Source organism: Rhinopithecus bieti, unplaced genomic scaffold (assembly GCF_001698545.2).
Source record: "Rhinopithecus bieti isolate Rb0 unplaced genomic scaffold, ASM169854v2 scaffold_42745, whole genome shotgun sequence".
In the NCBI taxonomy this organism is placed as follows: Eukaryota; Metazoa; Chordata; class Mammalia; order Primates; family Cercopithecidae; genus Rhinopithecus; species Rhinopithecus bieti.
This window is the reverse complement of record NW_016819184.1, coordinates 5040383-5060205: the sequence shown is the minus strand read 5'-3', so window position 1 is coordinate 5060205 and position 19823 is coordinate 5040383. Positions and strand designations below refer to the sequence as shown.

General features: G+C 37.7%; 1 protein-coding gene across 2 annotated transcripts in view; it reads right to left on the bottom strand.

Annotated features, from left to right (window-relative positions):
- Positions 1-12414: 12414 nt before the first annotated feature.
- Positions 12415-19823, bottom strand: part of EEF1AKMT2 (EEF1A lysine methyltransferase 2) — a 34959-nt gene continuing 27550 nt past the window's right edge. For both annotated transcript variants that reach the window (XM_017858648.1, XM_017858646.1), the window contains exons 5-6: positions 18679-18895; positions 12415-12951 (exon numbers count right to left, since the gene is read on the bottom strand). In XM_017858648.1, coding sequence (XP_017714137.1) covers positions 12857-12951; positions 18679-18895 — 312 coding nt within the window. In that variant the 3' untranslated portion in view covers positions 12415-12856. The remainder of the gene's footprint in view (positions 12952-18678; positions 18896-19823) is intronic.

Below are 19823 nucleotides of genomic sequence, written 5' to 3'. Positions count from 1 at the left end.
AAAAAAAAAAAAAAGAAAAACAAACAAAAAAAAGATATGAAAACCAGTGACAAAACACAGCAATCCTAGTTCCCCCAAAGGAGGACTACCAAATAGAGGCACACTTGTGTGTAAGGTATGAAACACATTTCCACTCAAAACTGCTTGGGAGATCGAAACTGAGTATCATTCTATATTAGAGAGCTCCCCTATTATAAGTTTAAAGCTCTTAAGCAACAGGAGACAATAAGGGTGTGTTTTATTAAGGGTGTAACCTACTAAAACTTGTATCAACAAGCTAATAAAAGTATTCACCTAAGCACATTTGTGCAGAGGAGGGTAAAGGTTGGGTTTTGATATGCACTAAGGAGTGTCCTAGGTAGTTAGTGGGTGTTTTATTTTTATGCCTTTAGAACCAGATAAATGTGACATTCAAACAAAGAGCTGAGCTTTGAGGCTGGAGCAAGTACCAGCAAATGTTCAGTTTTCTCATCTAATCTATCTGTATGTATGGTTGTAAAAAGAGCTCACCACGAAAAAATTATCAACTGGTTTGAGAGAATAACATACTATCCTTTTTAGACTAACAAGCGAAGTAAGCAAACGCCAAAAGTTATACACTGGACCCAACAGCAGTATGCAGATGCACGTGTATTCACCCCTTTATTTGGCTTCCAAAAGCCACTGCCTCTTTGTCACAACCCTTGTATTAAAAGCCAGTCATTCACATTTCACACTGTTCTTTCTACATTTGAAAAGATCTTTTTTAAAGCAGAACCTTTTAAAATTACTTATAATAAATTATGAGAAGACAGACATCACCAAGTCCACCTTAAGTATTTTCAAAAAGACTGGTGACTAGAAATATGTTAGCAAAATATACTTCTTTGGAAAATATAAGAAGTTTCTGATTATAGATGGAAATAAAAAATCTGAACCTATCATGGGGGCAATTTTCATGTCTTACTCAGAAAAAAAGTTCTGTAAATTTTCCCACATCTTTGTGCAGCTACAACTAATAACCTTACCTACATTAGCATGTAGGGATCACATGATACATTAATCCTTCTGTTCTTTCCTGTCTGTTCTTTTTATCCACTGATGAAAATAAGAAATGAATTATAGCTCTAGCTGGAATCATGCGTGTATGTACATACATACACACACACATGATACATATACACACACCTTTTTAAAACGGTATTTAGTTCCTGAGGACAAAATTACTCTTTGATCCAAGAACTAAACAATTTATTTTCATTGAAAAATAACCTCAGCAATGAGTTTAATAATACCAATCCCACTCCTTTGATACAAAGTAAGAGTTGAAAGCAGCTTGAAGAGGACTGACTATTGAGATCAGCGCATGTGAAGCCACACAGCTTTGTAACTGTCTAGCACCATTGAGGTACGAAAGCATGCCAGCTGGGCCAGCATTGTGCACCACAAAGTATGGGTTGTGAGCCTAAGTCCTGAGCACAAACCCTGCTTTCCAAGTTGGCAGGTGCTGAAAACACAGCAAATGTCACGCTTGCAACTCACTGGATGGTAAGTAAGCTAAAAAGAACCAAGCAACAGTTAAAACTTATTTCAACTTCGTTTTTTTTTTTTTTTTTTTTTTTCAAAGTTAATAGTAGCTACTGGTATTATGTGCTACAAGAAAACACAAGCATGAATAACAAACATTTAAAAGTTTATGTATGGTAAATAAAAAGCTTTAAAAAAGTGTAAATAAGGCTTTTCACTACATTCAAAGTAAATGGCATATGTAAAACTTATTAAACCTATTTTATTATTCCAATACTAAGGTTCAAAAGCATCTGTTTATGATCTTACATGAAGTCGACTCTAATTATTATCATTATAACATGGTGAGTTCCCTAGTTTGCTTCAGTTACCCCACCAAAAACATATCTAAAAACAAATTACAATATTTTCATATTGCTATGTTATAAATTGCATTTAATCTAGAAAATATTTCCACTGTAGACCAGGCTAAACGTTTATGTTAACATCTTTAAATGAAACCATTTCAACTTTTTTTCTTAAACATTCTTTAGAGGAATTCACATTCAGTATTTGAGATATAAGCTCAAAACTTAATTCTTCTCTTGTCAACTATCTGCCATAAGTCATTGCCTCAAGAAAATCGATTTTAATTCCTCCCTAGTGATCTGCTCAAAGCTACCGCTCTCCTGCCTTTCCCCCTAAAAATGAAACTGAGTAAATTTCATTTTCATTAGGTAGAAAGGAAACTAAAACTAGATACAGTTGGTGATTTCACAGAGCTTAAAAACCCAATCTAACGGCTGAATCCTTTGGATTTAAAATGTCAAGAAAAGAAATCAGCCTCTAGTTCTAAAGGGTAGAACATTCCTGGGAGCAGTATGAAAAGAACATTTAGCCTACATAGTAGCCTGTGAATTTCTTAACTCTCCTCAGCAGTTTGTCAATCTATTATATTAACCAAAAGCAAAGATCTTTTGTTTGAATTCATACCCATGACTGTTCTAACAGAGACTAGCCTTGCTGATTTTGTATGTGCGTAACCTGCAGCTATAGGTTGAACTGTACCTACAATATAAAAGAATTGATATGAATGAGAAGTTGGCTTACTATTTCAATTACTAGTTTACAGCTTCTCTTAACTTTTACAAGGGACAAAAACCAAAAAAAACACCTTGATCAAAACCAGGTTAGTCAACCACTGTACTGTTAAACTACCTAACATAAAGAACTGGAGCTTTGATGATTCTGTTGTAAAGAGGTACATCATATCATATTGACCTCAACTCTGTAGAACTCTCTTAGAATGGTTAAAAGACTAAAGTCCTCTAGGATGAACTAAAGAAAGCAATATGACTCTGGCCAACATGTCTATAGTCATACTAAGCAATCTAGACATTGAGATAGTCATATAACCACCAATAAAAAGGCTAAAGAAATAAACAAACCCGAAAACCAAACGTTTTCTTTTTTTTTTTTTTTTTTTTGGATACGGAGTCTCACTCTGTCGCCCAGGCTGGAGTGCAGCGGCATGATCTTGGCTCGCTGCAACCTCCGCCTCCCGGCTTCAAGCAATTCTCCTGCCTTGGTCTCCTGAGTAGCTGGGACTACAGATGCACACCACCACACCTGGCTAATTTTTTGTATTTTAGTAGAGAAGGGGTTTCACCATGTTGCCGAGGCTGGTCTTGAACTCCTGAGCTCAGGTAATCTGCCCGCCTCGGCCTCCCAAAGTGCTATGATTATATAGGTGTGAGCCACCGAGCCTGGCCAAACCAAATGTTTTCCAGAGTAGCATAAACAACTGATTCACCATACCTTTTACACTACACTGTCAATTCTAGTATAAACTAAGGACAAATCAGATAAAGTATTTAAAGTATTACTCAACATCAAACTTGAAAATGTCACTGCGAATGGCACTGTTAGCTTACAGCAAAGGAAATAAACCTGAATCACTGATTAAGGATATCAAATCTGGATGATGCAAAGTAGAAATCAATTATAAAATCTCAGGCCACTGCTTCCTAAATGGCCAATACAAGACCCAAATCCAATTCAACACTTTCATTAAATCCAATGCCACCAGCTTCCTAATGCATAATCCTACAGGGACTTGCTCTTGGTTCCTTTGTCTGATGTCACTTGGAATAATGCTTTGGCACTCAGACCTAATGAAGGAAGGTATATTATATCCTTGTCTATTTGGTTTCAGTTCAAATGCACCCACATTAACATTTTCCCCCAGCATACCTACATTTCTTAGTGAATTATTACTGGGGCTGGATGCAGTGGCTCACACCTATAATCCCACCACTTTGGGAGGCCAAGGTGGGAGGACTGCTTGAGGCCAGGAGTTCGAGACCAGCCTGGGTAACATGGCGAAACCCTGTCTCTACAAAAATTACAAAAAATAGCTGGGCATGGTGGCACATGCCTGTGGTCCGACCTACTATGGAGGCTTAGGTTGGAGGATCACTTGAGCCCAGGAAGTTGAGGTTACAATGAGCCATGATTGCACCACTGCATTCCAACCCGGGTGACACAGTGAGACTGTCTCAAAAAAAAAAAAAAAAAAAAATTACCACTTAAAACAGATAACGATCTAAATCCAAGGGGTATTCTTAGTCTCTGCTGACACATCATAAAGGACATTTCATGAAAATCTGGCATTATAATATCTGGTCCTCATTTCTTAAATGACTGGAAAAAAAAAAAAAAGGTACTTCAAATCCAGCATAGTGGACTGCTGAGGAGTCCCAGCTACTTAAGAGGTTGAGGCAGAAGACTGCTTGACTGTATCAGCCAAGCAATACAGTGAGACTTGGTCTATCAAAAAAATAAATAAGTGCTTCAGCACCAGCGCTAGAGACTAAGGAAGAAGAACCTATACAGTATGATTTCTAAGAAGTTCTGAAAGGCCTACCTACACTTTCCCTCTCACTTATGTAGCACTCCTCCTCTCTTCACTCATATAATCACTCCTGGAACACAAATGCCTACAATGGAACTGAATATACTAAAACCGTGGCACTGAGGGGTAAAATCTCAAACAATTAAACATATCAGCTTCATGGGAAGAAGGGTCCTTGGAGGAAAGAACACTGATTTGGCCTTGGTGTGTGGCAGCAATCCCGCTAAGCTGCTTTACATTTCTCACTTAATATTCACATTCCTAATATGCAGGGTCTAAAGCACTGCTTCTCTCTCCAAGCTGTTTCAAAGAAATATATGGAACAGAAACCAACCTTAAATACCTACTATACAGAAGGTACTTTGCTAGCACCCTTAACATACTTCAGTTTCACTGGGGAAATAAGCAGTTACAGAGACAAACTGACAGTAGCCTGGAGAGACACAGGGCATAAGGGCAGACCCACATACTATACTCAATATACTATATATACGGTAGTATATACAGCATACTATATATAAGAAGAGCAGACCCATATACTATACTCATATACTACATATACTATAGTATATACAGCACACTCTATATAAGAAGGGCAGACCCATATACTATACCCATATTCTATTCTCATCTTAGAGTGGCAAATTAGGTCATCTGTGTGTAGTTTGTGCCTTGTGTCAAAAAAGAAACATATTGGGGAGATTCCTCAAATTATCACAATTTTTCTAAGGCCCAGTCTTGATCTCAATCTTTCTATATATAAAAATGGAACTGGACTAAACAATAAGATGCAAATTCCTAAGTTTCCTGGATATCTCTAGGCCAGGTGCAGTGGCTCACGTCAGTAATCTCAGCACTTTGAGAGGCTGAGGCAGGAGGATCACTTGAGCTCAGGAGTTCAAGGCTAGCCTAGGCAACATAGTGAGACCCCATCTCTACAAAAAATAGGAAAATTAGCCCGACATGGTGGCATGCATCTGTAGCCCCAGCTGCTAGGGAGGCTGAGGCAGGAGGATCACTTAACCCTGGGAGGTCAAGGCTGCAGTGAGTCATGATCACATCACCGTACTTGACTGGGTGAACAGAGTGAGACGCCTATCTTAAAAAAAAAAAAAAAAAAAAAAAAAAAAAAAAAAAAAAAAAAAAAAAAAAACTCTGGTCAAATGCATACAAACTTATCAAATAGAAGATATCAGTGACAATACTCAAATACAAAGTTTAAGAAAACATGGACAAAGATTTTTTTAGACTGAATACTCATCTGACTGCTTCAAATATTTTACGTACATATGTATATATGAGTACAGATACCTTGGTTTAAAAGAACCATCAAGTTACCTAACAACTGACAGTTAGCAAATGGAGTATTTAATCTCCCCACATATACAGTCGACCATTGAACTACATGAGTTTGAACTATGTGGGTCCACTTATACTTGGCTTTTTTCAACCAAACTCAGATTGATAATACAATATTCTTGGGATGCAAAACTCACTTATGTATAGATTTGGTTATAAGCAGGTGGTCCCAGTATCCCTCGTGCATACCAAGGGACAGCTATTCTAGAAGCCTATTTCATAGGGCTTTTTCTAAGCCTCAATTGATTTCAGGAGTATTATGGACTAAATGTTGGTTTCCCCCTACAATCTACATGTTGAAGCCCTGACCCTCTACCCCCAACGCAATGATATTTGGAGATAGGGCCTTTATGAAATAATTAGGGTTAGATGAGGCCATGAGAGTGAGGCCCTCAGGATGGGGTTAGTGCTCTTTATTTTGTTTTGTTTTGTTTTTGTTTTTGTTTTGAGATGGAGTCTCGCTCTGTCACCAAGGCTGGAGTGCAGTGGTGTGATCTTGGCTCACTGCAACCTCCACCTCCCAGGTTCAAGTAATTCTCCCGCCTCAGCCTCCCGAGTAGCTGGGACTACAGGTGTGCACCACCAGGCCCAGCTAATTTTTGTATTTTTAGTAGAGATGGGGTTTCACCATGTTGGCCAGGCTGGTTTCAACCTACTGACCTCAGGTAATCTGCCTTCCTCAGTCTCCCAAAGTGCTGGGATTACAGACGTGAGCCACCATGCCCGCCTGGAGTTAGTGCTCTTTATAAGAACAGACACCAGAGAGCTTATGCGCTCCCTCTCCTCCAACCCCACTGCACACAAAGAAGTCATGTAGACACACATAGATGGCAGCCACTTAGAAGCCTATAGAGAAGAGGCCTTAAAATAAAGTATACCTTGCCAGCACAATGATCTTGGAATTCCAGCCTCCAGAACTAACTTTCTAGAAATGAATTTCTGTTGTTTAAGCCACCAAGTTTATGGTATTTTATTATGGCAATGTGAGCTAACAAGGATACAGAATGTTAAATATCACCGAAATGCCCTTGTTTTATGGAGAGAAAAACTGAAGACCAGAAAAGGAAAGTGACTTGGCTAGGTCTAATCATTTTTCTCCAAAATTAAATATTTTTTAAAATCATTTGTTTGACATCTATTCTATTGCTTAATAGATTTTAACAAATTACCTGCTGTTATAAAATGAAAGGAACCAAAATAAACTCAACTGAATTTCAAGTTCAGAAAATAATCTCCTTAATTCATTGCAAATAATGAAATGATCTTACTTCTGCTACATAATGTCTTCATCATACAAATTCCAATAGGAAACCTAGGCTCACTAACTGAATACTGGGGGAAGACAGCTTATTTCTTAGTGAGCTCCAGTATTCAGAATTGCTCTTTTAGTTTAATCCAGTTAATTACTTTTTTTAATTTTTTTTTTTTTTGAGACAGAGTCTGCTCTGTCGCCCAGGCTGGAGTGCAGTGGCGTGATCTCTGCTCACTGCAAGCTCCGCCACCTCCCGGGTTCACGCCATTCTCCTGCCTCAGCCTCCTGAGAAGCTGGGACTGCAGGCGCCCGCCACCACGCCCAGCTAATTTTTTTTTTTTTTGTATTTTCAGTAGAGACAGGGTTTCACCGTATTTGCCAGGATGGTGTCGATCTCCTGACCTCATGATCCGCCCGCCTCGGCCTCCCAAAGTGCTGGGATGACAGGCGTGAGCCACCTTGCCAGGCCCAGTTAATTACTTTTTAATTAAATAACAACTACAACAATTGGTACTTCCAACTACAAAGCCAAGAATTCTGTCCTATCTCTTGAACAAACTATATTATCAATTGTTTGATCCAACTGGCTCTCTCACTGAATCTGGGCTTTCCCTGTAGGCCTGTTGGGTTTACAGAGGGGATAAACAGCTCATCCTTGTATGCCTTGCTTATGACCGCTTCTCAAAAATCAAAATATTACTCTCATTCAAAATAGCAGTATAAAAGCAGCTTCCCTGAAACACAAATGCATCTCAAAGGTTCTATTTATACATAGCACCACATGTAGTTTTCACTCACAATTTCAGGTCTTTCTTCCAAAGCTTGCCTACAGCTCTTTAATTCCACCAGGTATGTTTTATGAAATACCATATTATGACTTTCCCCATTCAGAAACCAACTAGGCTTCTTACTGAGAACATAGAAGGAAAACCTAATTATCAGTGCTTCAATGCATCTAAATTTATTTCATTACCAAAATCAACAGAGTAGGGGCTAGCTGCTGTTGCAGAAAGGCAGACGGATATGGAGTATAAACTGCTCTTTCCTCCACTCTTCCTTCCCCTACCCCACCCCTCAAAGTTCCATGGTTGGAAATCATCCTAACATTTTTTCATCCCAACATTTTTTTAGCCAGGATGTACTAAAATTAGATGGGAACAAAGGCCTGACATTTTCCTATTAGAGAAGGGTTAGGAGGAAAATGTGAACTGACAGCACCCACACTCTTCTACATTTAGCCTCTTCCTCCCAATGGTTCTCTCCTCTTTGCAGCAGTAAAGCAGGCTTAAAAGCTGGGGAACTACAGCCATCCCAACACCATTTCGATTCTGCTATCATCATTGATGATAAGCTGCCTGATCTGTAATATATTAATGAAAAATGAGAAATACAGTTCACAGTCCCCTTATTCAACCAGAGTATTTTCATATTTTTTCCTAAGCTACTCGGATAATATACATGATATGCTAATTGCTGGATCATGTGTAAATTTTTACATATTTGGGAAAACAGATATATTAGATTTGCTTTTCTTAAGATGCTTCCAGATACTATGAACAATAAAGATCACTCACTTAAATACTTATCATTTGCTGATACGGTACAGTAATAAAATACGTACGTAAAATATAACATGGAAGAATTTATCATTTCTCATCTCTTCAGGAAACAAAGAAATCATTTCTTTTGAAAACAAAAATGTAGATTTTGGCTTTTTATTTCTTCTTCTAACAAGCTAGGCAAGTAATTTGCAAATACTTTAGGGCTCAACTGATCTCCCAGTTTAAGTCTTTTTTACAATGGTATCAGCATGACAAAAGTACATTCTGCCAGCCTATACATCTCAGTTTTTGAAGTCCTACTCCAGAAAAGCAGGATAGGATATTGATACATTCATGTCTTAGGAATTATTCCTATCTTTTTAAGTTTATTTCCCTAGGCCTAAACTATAGTGACAGCTCAAAATTCATCTAGAGAAGCCCTTTTAATGCTCAGTCTAATACACTGTGTTGCAAAAGATTTTTAAAACTCAGTAAGTACTGACTCAAGCTCTCTTTTTTTCCTGGTTACTAGAGCCCATCTTGACATCTAAGCTGGAAATGAATGATCTTTCAACAACACTCCAGGGATTTTGCTAAGGTCATATTCAATCATTCATTAGGCTTCTTACCCGTCGCTTTTCAGAGTTCCATTGTAGAGCTGGTTTTATTCAGCATTTATGTAGCCTGTGGGCTTGGGTATTTGTCTGCTTGATGTTGAGTTTCATTTCTATGCCCTGAACATAGGAATCCATCAATTGACCAAAGAATTTCAAACTATTCTTTTACTTTTCTAACAAATTGCATGGTGTATATGAAGAATAAATTAGCATTAATTTTCTTCCATTAACTGTTAATAAAACATGCTGATGAGCTCCCCCTTCTTCTATGAACATCTCTGTTTCCTGCCTAACCAAGAGAAATATAAGGATTTCCTAATTTTTTTCCCCACTATGCAATTGTCTTTCAGCCATATATGCTCCTCACCTCCCACAATCAAGCTCTAGGTCGTGGGCAGCCTTCATTCAGTGAAGTGTATGAGACAAGACTTCTTTCAGAGCCCATCGACACCCCCTCACACACACACACACACACACACACACACACACACACACGCCCACACGCCATTAGCTAAAGAGGTTACTACTGTGGAACACAAGACACTTGGTCTCATACTATCAAAGCAGAGGGCTGTCCAGGAGCACATACACGTTAGCTTACAGAGCCCAAAACAGGAACTCAAACCCCAGGACTCTCCCCTGGAGACAAACTGTTCACATCTGTACAGATTTTCATTATAGGCCACTAGACAGAGAGAGAGACACACACACACACACACACACACACACAATTCATAAAATAAAATTACTTAAAAGAACATAAATGAAAGTCATTAACACAGGCAGGAAAACGCTATTTCTTTGTATACCAATTTGAAGAAAATTATTTCAAGGCCATATGAAACTTAACTAATAATGTAGGTTCCTTAAAAATTGAGGTTTCTATCATACTCTGGATAAATGTAAATTGAGGTCAACATACAGTACCGTATTATAGTATCACAGAAATTTTAAAATAAGTAAGTCCACTGAAGCACATGATTCATAAAAAGACTAAAAGTCTTTTGTATATACTTAGCTCCCTTATTTCTTCAAAAAAAGAAAACCCAGAAGATTGCATGCATACCACAGATGAAGAAAAAAGGAAAACTCAGTGCTACTACAATGGGAAAAAAATCATTCAAGGATAGTTTGTACTTATTTTTAAATGGCTTTAGTCAGGCTGCCAAGAGTGATATCAGGTTTGATTCTCACATACATAAATGCCAGTCCCAAAAAGCAACTCTAACTTGTGCACCTGGCTTAAAACAAAATGTACTGAAAACTTTGTATTTGTTAATTGGTGTAACCCACCCATTCAGGCCTCAATTCCCTTTGGACGTGCACACGCACTTCCTATACACAGAAGTGGCCTGTTATGCAGCAATAACATCATAGTGAAAAGCAGCAATTCCATGCAGGCTGCACCGAGAAATTGCGTTTGCATTTCAAACAAGTTTCTTCAAAATAAGCGTCTTTCGATTAAATGAAATTACAATTCCAAATTCTTATCCACAGAAAATAGCATTCACTACGTAACTTACTGCTCCTTTTTATAACTGCATAATTTGTCACAGTTACCCACATATTTATACAATTTAACAATACTAAGTTAAATAATGTATTTATGGTTTGTTTCAGGAACCTGGGGACATTTCCTGGCCTGGTTTTTAACAGTTTGGTATTATGTGAAAATACTAATTTCTTATTAGCATTTTTGGACCTTCCATTTGTTCTGGTTTTAGTCCCCAAGAAGCTAGCTTCCAGCAGGATTAGAGTAATAAGAAGAGATGACAACTTCCTTTTCCTAACCTTATCAAAAAGCTCTATGGTTAAAAAAATAAATAAAAAACTTCACCTTTGCAAATGGCACAAACATGCCCCAAATAGTGACTCGAAAAGCTTTTCAACAAAGAATCATTCCAAGCTTTTCGTGAATCAGACTCAACATCTCAGTCTAGTCACACAGAAAGCCTAGTTTGTAGGATTAGTGCATTAAAATAGCATATACTTAACTCAAAATTCTAAGAGTACTTATCTATGTTATATTTGAAATCAAACAAAGACCAGATCTCAAAAACTATAAAACTATCTACAGTTTAAGATCTCCTGTCTTGTAAAATCAACACAATTTTGTAAAAAATTTAAATTGCATATATTTTGAAGTAATTTCTCAGTTTTATATGTTGAAAATAAAAGCTTTTCAAAATGTTATTTTGTTGTAAGTCCACATACATGTCTTCAACTATCTTGTCTTAATGGTTGATCAATGTTTATCTAAATGAAAACTCACCCCCCCGTCTACCCCTCCCCAAAAAGAAAAGGGACATAATGTTAGATTTACTCAATACAGGAGTAACATTTGCCAAATAAACAAAAAGTCTGTTAGTTATGTAACCCAACCGGCACACAAAGCTGAAAATCTTCAAAAAATTATGCAAAAACGTGTATTATGGCTCCAATATTAAAATGTTACCACAAATACAAAATGGTATTAAGTATGAATATGCCTTATTTTTTCAAAAACATTACTAAACTGTTTCTCTTGCTAAATTAACCCCTAACTAGAATATCTTTGTGCATGTATCACTGAAGGCTTATATAACTTACACTACTCTTTCACAGAAGAATGACAAAATTCTCAATAGAGGCAAGTCTTTGAGTAGGGAGATGGGGAAAATTAATGAAGGATGATATGAGACAGAGTTGACTGACTGCTATTCTGATACTGCACAGATGAACACTAACAAAATAACTACCCATCTTTTGTAACTGAACTTTATATGTAATCATCATAGGTCTCCAGCTGTACTGTAAATGCTATAAAGGCAGCGAATTAGCACCTGTGAGGCAGAATGTGCTAGGAGAAGAGAATGTTTTAAAGTCAGACAGACCCAGATAAAAATCCTGGCTCCATCCTGTACTGCTGGACCTCATAAAAGTGACTTCACTTCTCTCAGTTTCATTTTCCTTATAAGTAGAAACAAGAGCAAGCAATACATCCCTCAAGAAGATATTGAAAGGATTCAATTACTTAATAAGACAACTCAACATAGCACTAGCAAATAATAATATTCCTTAGTTCTCTTTCCTTCTGCTACCTGTTTATCCCTTACAGTGTGTAGAGAAGACCATAGCTGCAAAATGCAGGCTTGATAACTTTTGAGCAACTGATATATTTCTCTGATTTTGTTCAATTATATACATAAAGGTAAGAGGCCTTTTCACAGGTATTAAGTTTAAAAATAACCACCATCCAACACAAAATAGTATTTCTTGTTATATTTTATAAATAGTCTAACAAAACACTAACAAAGTTGTTTTGCTTATTATTCTGATGCTGGAATAATTTGGTCAAATCTTCATAAATAGTTTTCAACTTTACCAAGGCGCAAAAATCAAGAATACAGGCTTTCTATAAACTCATTTACTACTTTAAAGTTTTAACTGTTTAGCAGTTACAGGAAATCTTTTAATCCAAAACTATTTACATTTCAAATACAAAAGAAAATTAAAATTATTGACTGATCTCTAAAACCCAACCACTTAGATGCTCATTATTATTTTCTTTTACCAATCCAGTATATTCTATTCAATATGTGCATCCTGTGTACTCACTAAGCATTTATTTGCACAAGGATTTTCTGTGTCAGGCTGACTTTGCTGTGTAGATTCTGTGTAGCTACCTGAATTTGTCCAAGAAAAAGTCTCACATTTTTTGGAAAACCAATGCTGCTACACTGTTTCCAGATCTGCCTCCAAAGCTGAACTTGGGTGTTGGCAGCTCTTCGAAAAGTTCAAATCCTGTCAGACAAAATTTAAACACTTTTATTAAGGATTGAGTCTCACAGTTACATTTATTTATATGCATGCATTAACACTGTACCTTTCAACCCTTTGTAAAACTGTAAGTCCAAACTCTAAATTGTGCTGACTTTCACTTCATGGTTTTCAGTTCTACTATGTATGTACAGTATATGTATGCTCACCCAAAATCACTTTGAATTTAACAAGGAAAAGACAAGACCAAAAACAAATTGCAAAAAACAGGCTTTCCATCCACCTCCCATTTCCTGAACTTCCTGTTTGTCACCCCCGCAAAGCTGTGTCTCTATTAGCCTCTATCACCTCGTTTGTAGGAAGCAGCTAGCACGTGTTGAATTTTTTTGTTTGTTTATTTGTTTGTTTTTTGAGACAGAGTCTCACTCCATCACCCAGGCTGCAGTGCAGTGGCACAAGCTCAGCTCATTGCAATCTCTGCCTCCAGAGTTCAAGCAATTCTCACCTCAGCCTCCCAAATAGCTAGAATTACAGTTACACGCCACCACGCCCAGCTAATTTTTCGTATTTGAGTAGAGATGGGGTTTCACCATGTTGGCCAGCCTGGTCTGGAACTCCTGACCTCAAGTGATCCACCCACCTCAGCCTCCCAAAGTGCTGGGATTACAGGTATGAGCCACATCACCTGGCCCTGTGTTGAGTTCTTACTATGTGCCAGGCATTATTTTGAGTGCTTTATATGTAGCAATCTAATTAATTCACACCACACACATAAAAGCACTTAATACAGAAAGGCAAAATAACTTGGAAATATAAGTGAATTTGTAGAAGATGAAAAAGTTCTGGAGAAGGATGGTGATGACAATTGCACAAAAAATGTAAATGTACCTAATACCACAGAAGTGTACATTTAAAAATGGTTATAAAGTGGTATGTTATGTGTATTTCAGCAGAATTAAAAACAATAATTTATAACAAAGATGAAGACTCAAACTAAACTAACCAATAAAGGTCCTAGGAAGACAAGGAACTAGTAACTTTCAAAGCATCACAGTATGGTTTTAAAAAAATTAACTTTGAATCGAAAAAGTTTCAAAGTTAATCAAATCCTAGGTTCAAGTCTCAGCTTCACCACTTACTAAATGAGACAGGCTATCAAGTTACCTCTACCATGATCCTGATTTCTATGCAAAGAGGCTACTAATACCAATGCGCTCCCCCACCCCATCAAATTCACTGTGATTTTGTAAAGATCCAAATAAGATAATGTAGTGTTTCCCTAAACTATAAAATAAAATGTTTTATTATTTTGCTTTTAAAAAATGGAACAAATAAAGCTGGAAGGTCACTTACTAAAATGCCAACCAGGGCCTGGCATGGTATAATCCCAGCACTTTGGGAGGCCGAGGTGGGCAGATCACTTGAGGCCAGGTATTCAAGACCAGCCTGGGCAACATGGCGAAACCCCGTCTCTACAAAAAATACAAAAATAAGCCATTGTGGTGGCCTGCGCCTGTGCGCCTGTAGTCCCAGCTACTTGGGAGGCTGAAGTAGGAGATGCCTGGATGATGGAAGCTATGGTAAGCCAAGATTATGCCACTGCATTCCAGCCTGGGCAACAGAGCCAGACTCTGTCTCAAAATAAATTTTAAAATTAAAGTAAAATAAAACGCCAATCAAGCTTTTCCCTTATTGATGGAACTATCAGTTTTGGAATTTTTTTTTTCTTGAGGCAGGGGTGGGGTTCTGTATTTTCTAAATTTCCATGCTTTGAGTTCAAATAACTCTTGTAAACAAAAAAAAAAGTGTTTTAAATGATGTATATTGACTGGGTGGAGTGGCTGAGGCCTCTAATCCCAGCCTGAGGCTACTAATACTAATGCACTCCCCTACCCCATCAAATTCACTGTGATTTTGTAAAGATGCAAATAAGGTAATGTAGTGTTTTCCTAAACTATGAAATAAAATGTTTTATTATTTTGCTTTTAAAAAAAATAAAACAAAGCTGGAAGGTCACTTACTAAAATACCAACCAGGGCCTGGCATGGTGTAATCCCAGCACTTTGGGAGGCCCAGATGGGAGAATCACTTGAGCCCAGAAGACCAGCCTGGACAGTATGGCAAAACCCCGTTTCTACTAAACATATAAAAATTATCCAGGCATGATGATGTGTGCCTGTAGTTCCAACTACTCAGGAGGCTGAAGTGGAAGGATCACTTGAGCCCTGGAAGTCAAGGCTGCAGTGAGCCAAAATCCTGCCACTGTACTCCAACCTGGGCAACACAGAGAGAGAGATCCTGTTTCAAAATAAAATAAAATTATATTATGGCATCAATTGGTCTATCATACTATTTCATTATATACATCCTAATTCATGTTATCTAATTTCACCAAATCATAATAACTCAATATTATAATGCTTATTAAAAGCTTATCATAAGAAAACTTTTCCAAATTGGGACATTTCTTTTAATAAAATAATATGATGTATCTTAATGCTGGAAAATGCAGGCATTGTGCTAGGTACATACATAGTTAAAACACCCATATTTGTTTTCAAAATTTTACAAATACTTTGGATATTTAATAATAAAAATTTTCTGTCTGTATAAATTTTCCAGGACTAACTTTTTAACTCCCTGAACTAACCCTACTGAACTAGAATTATTATATTTCAAAATAGAACACACCAAAATATTAACAGTGGTTGTACTCCACTGATGGTAAATGAATTGTCTTAATTATTTTAATCTGTATGCTTATGTGTTGACGTTATTGATATTTTTCAATTATTTAGATAATAAATTTGAATTACTTTTTCTTTTAAACGATAGCTCCCTAGCCAGGCGCGGTGGCTCACGCCTGTAATCCCAGCACTTTGGGAGGCCGAGACAGGCAGATTACAAAGTCAGGAGATTGAGACCATTCTGGCTAACACAGTGAAACTCCGTTTCTACTAAAAATACAAAAAAGTAGCTGGGCGTGGTGGTGGGCGCCTGTAGTCCCACCTACTCGGGAGGCTGAGGCAGGAGAATGGCGTGAACCCGGGAGGCGGAGCATGCAGTGAGCCGAGATCGCGCCACTGCACTCCAACCTGGGGGACAGAGCGAGACTCTGTCTCAAAAAATAAATAAATAAATAAATAAAATAAAGGATAGCTCCCCAAACCCGAATAGATTCAGAAAGACTCCCTTAAATTACTTCTGAAGTAAGATGGGTGGTTATTGCTTTCGTTCATTGTCATAAAGTCAAGTCCCTTGGACATCAAATTAGAACATGGGCAACTGGTTCCAGGTAACACTTACCAAAAAAATTATAACACAAAGTATTTATATAATCAGGGGTATCATGGAAAAAATGCAACATCTGTTTCAACAGTTTTATGAACACTTATAGTTCAAATAAGAAAAGAACCTTAAAAGATTGGTGAAACAAGCTTTATTTTGTGCAAAGAGAATGTGGCAGCCAGTATGAGTAGTCAGGAGCAAGACCTTTGGCAGTGACGCAGGGCAGTGTATTCTGTTACTGTCCCATATCTAACTTCAAATACCATTTTCTAAGGGACTCATGTCTAAAAAATGTTTTCAATTGTATATAATTATTTATGTAACATTTCCCATTATAACACTTCGCTTAAATTCTGTATTTCGTTCTAAAATTGAACATAGTTTACTCAATAGTTTTCAGACAAAGACACATTTTTAAGTACTCTAACCAGGCTAAAGTCTGTTCCTCATTATCAAAGACAGACAAATATGTTTTTGTCTGCTGGTTCTAGGAGTAAAAAAGAACACCTGTATTTAAAAACCAGGAAAGAAACTTGCCCTACACAGTGTAACTCTGAGCATTTATTAAAACTGTCAAAGTTCAGGAAGAGGAAAGGCTTATTGATACAGGGCCTCACTAGTTCTAAAGGAAACAAATTTAACATGGAAGATAATAAAATAAATGACATGTAATAAAAGACAATAAATCACATATAATTCTTGTTTTCCAGAGGCAATAGTAATGAAGCCATAAGCTCATATTTCAAGCCTCAAACACTTCAGGTTTTACATTATATAATCTGTCAAAGCCACTGAACACACACAAAAGGACATGTGTTAAGTGTTCTCCCAGCCTATTCCCTTAATACTAAAAAGAAAACAAACTCTAAAATGAGGTATATGCAGTACAGTTATAAATAATGGTACACAGTAAACTATTCTCTTGAGGTAATTCACTTCCCATTAGCTTGTGACAATTGAGGTTCAAAATTTAACCAAATATTGAGTACCATATTATTTACCCAAGACTCCATCCTGAAAATTTATCCTATCCTTAAAAAAAAACAAAGTGCAGGATTTGGAATAAAAAAGGGGGGAAAAAAACTAATCTGAAAAGGATTCTAAGAAAAAACAAGCAAATATCCGTAGATTCTCAAGATACTGTCCCAGAAATGCCTGTGCACTACATGAAAAACTGGCAGATAAAATATTTCTTAAAAAATGCAAGGAACAGTCTGCCAGAGAACTCAAAATATTTTGTGTCTAGATTACAGATTCTCAGTTCTCATAAGATCTCCACTAAGCAGATACTGCACTAACTACACTTTGCTAACTAGGCAAAAAAGGATCCTGCCTCAGCACCAGAATCTTCTATCAATTCCCTACATTTTAATTCTGTGCAATCTTAAAAATAATTGTTCTATATCCTCTGAAAACAAGAATTGTTCTATAATCTCTGAAGACCTAAATGACCACTAGGGCAAGACCAGCTAAAGTATCTATAATATTAAAACTCTCATCATGTTAAGACAAAAGTACTTCTTCCATTTGCATTATTATGGATTTGCCAGTAAATCAGTGCACTGAAGTCAGAAGCACAATACATGTTTTGTTTGATTCTATAAAAAATAGATTATATATCTTTTTTTTTTTTTTTTGAGACGGAGTCTCGCTCTGTCACCCAGGCTGGAGTGCACTGGCTGGATCCCAGCTCACAGCAAGCCCGCCCCCGGGGTTACGCCATTCTCCTGCCTCAACCTCCCAAGTAGCTGGGACTACAGGCACCCGCCACCTCGCCCGGCTAGTTTTTTGTATTTTTTAGTAGAGACGGGGTTTCACCGTGTTAGCCAGGATGGTCTCAATCTCCTGACCTCGTGATCCGCCCGTCTCGGCCTCCGAAAGTGCTGGGATTACAGGCTTGAGCCACCGCGCCCAGCCTAGATTATATATCTTAAATAAAAGACTGTACAATTCAAATAGAGAACTTAATTTTGTTTTTTTGTTTTTTTGTTTATTTGGGTCTCACTCTGTCACCCAGGCTGGAGTTCAGTGGCACAATCCTGGCTCCCTGCAACCTCCACCTCCTGGACTTATGCAATCCTCTCACCTCAGCCTCCTGAGTAGCTGGGACCACCGGCACGCGCCACCAATCCCAGCTAATTTTTTGTATTTTTAGCAGACACAGGGTTTCACCACGTTGCCCAGGCTGAGAACTTAATTTTTACAGCCTCATAAATGTTAGTACTTAACTGCCAGGATTTCTCAGAAAATTTTTTAGAAGATCTCTGGATCTCAACCAATGTTATTTCTCTGTGCTTTGCATATACAGTCAAAAGTTATTGTCAAGGTCATTAACAGAGAAAAAAGCAGGCAATTCCCACAAATAGAAAAGTAAAACACTATTAACACAGAACGGGGAGAAAACCTGTTTAAGTACATGAAACCTGAGGTAAGCACACATTTAAATGCCATATAGTCATTTACCTTCACTGAATTCAGTTAGCAACTCTTCCTTGGTCCAATTACATGATGTTATTAGAAAAAAGCCTTTTACTTTCAACACCCTGGAGAGAGATTTCACATATTGCTTCCTCTTCTCAATTGCATTGTCAGGATTAAGGCTTATGGCATCAAAAGTCCCTTTGTCAATACAAATATGAAATCCAGACAGCTGTGTGGAGAGATTCAAAAAGTCTTCTACCTATATTAAAAGTCAATGTCTATGTGAGAGCAATTAAAACAAAATCCTTACAGAATGTGACAACCTGTAAAAGGTTATTAATGAAAGGACCCATTAGTTATAATGGCATTTTACACATAATAAACATATTTTCAACTTCATACCTTTTATGAGCTTCATCCAAGATCATTAAAGCCAAGATTAATAAGAGACTGATAATTCCTGAACATTCCAAATCTCTACAAATTTGGAAACAAATCAAAGACAGCCATATTCCCTAATAATACCAGCACATTATGGAACTCACAAGCCTAGTTTATGAAAAAACTGTTTCTGTCAAAAAGTAGAATATTTGACATATTCTTAAAAATGACAATTTATTTGGAACTAAGGTCACTGGAAACAAGATTTTTGGAGACAGGAGTCTTGCTATGTTGCCCGGGATAGACTTGAAAACCTGAGCTAAGCAATCCTCCCATCTCAGCCTCCTAAGTAGATGTGGCCACAGCACTCAACTATGGGAATAAGATTTTTAGCTTATATTCCTAGTGTGTAACCTAAAATAAACACGGTAAATCAAAAGTTCTTGGGCCTTGGCTGGTCCGAGGGCAGTCGTGTTTACAACTAATAGATCACACCAGTTACAAAGTTCTTCCTTCCGGCCGGGCGCGGTGGCTCACGCCTGTAATCCCAGCACTTTGGGAGGCCGAGGCGGGCGGATCACAAGGCCAGGAGATCGAGACCACGGTGAAACCGTGTCTCTACTAAAAATACAAAAAAAATTAGCCGGGCGCGGTGGCAGGCGCCTGTAGTCCCAGCTACTCAGGAGGCTGAGGCAGGAGAATGGCGTGAACCCGGGAGGCAGAGCTTGCAGTGAGCCGAGATCGCGCCACTGCCCTCCAGCCAGGGGGACAGAGGGAGACTCCGTCTCAAAAAAAAAAAAAAAAAA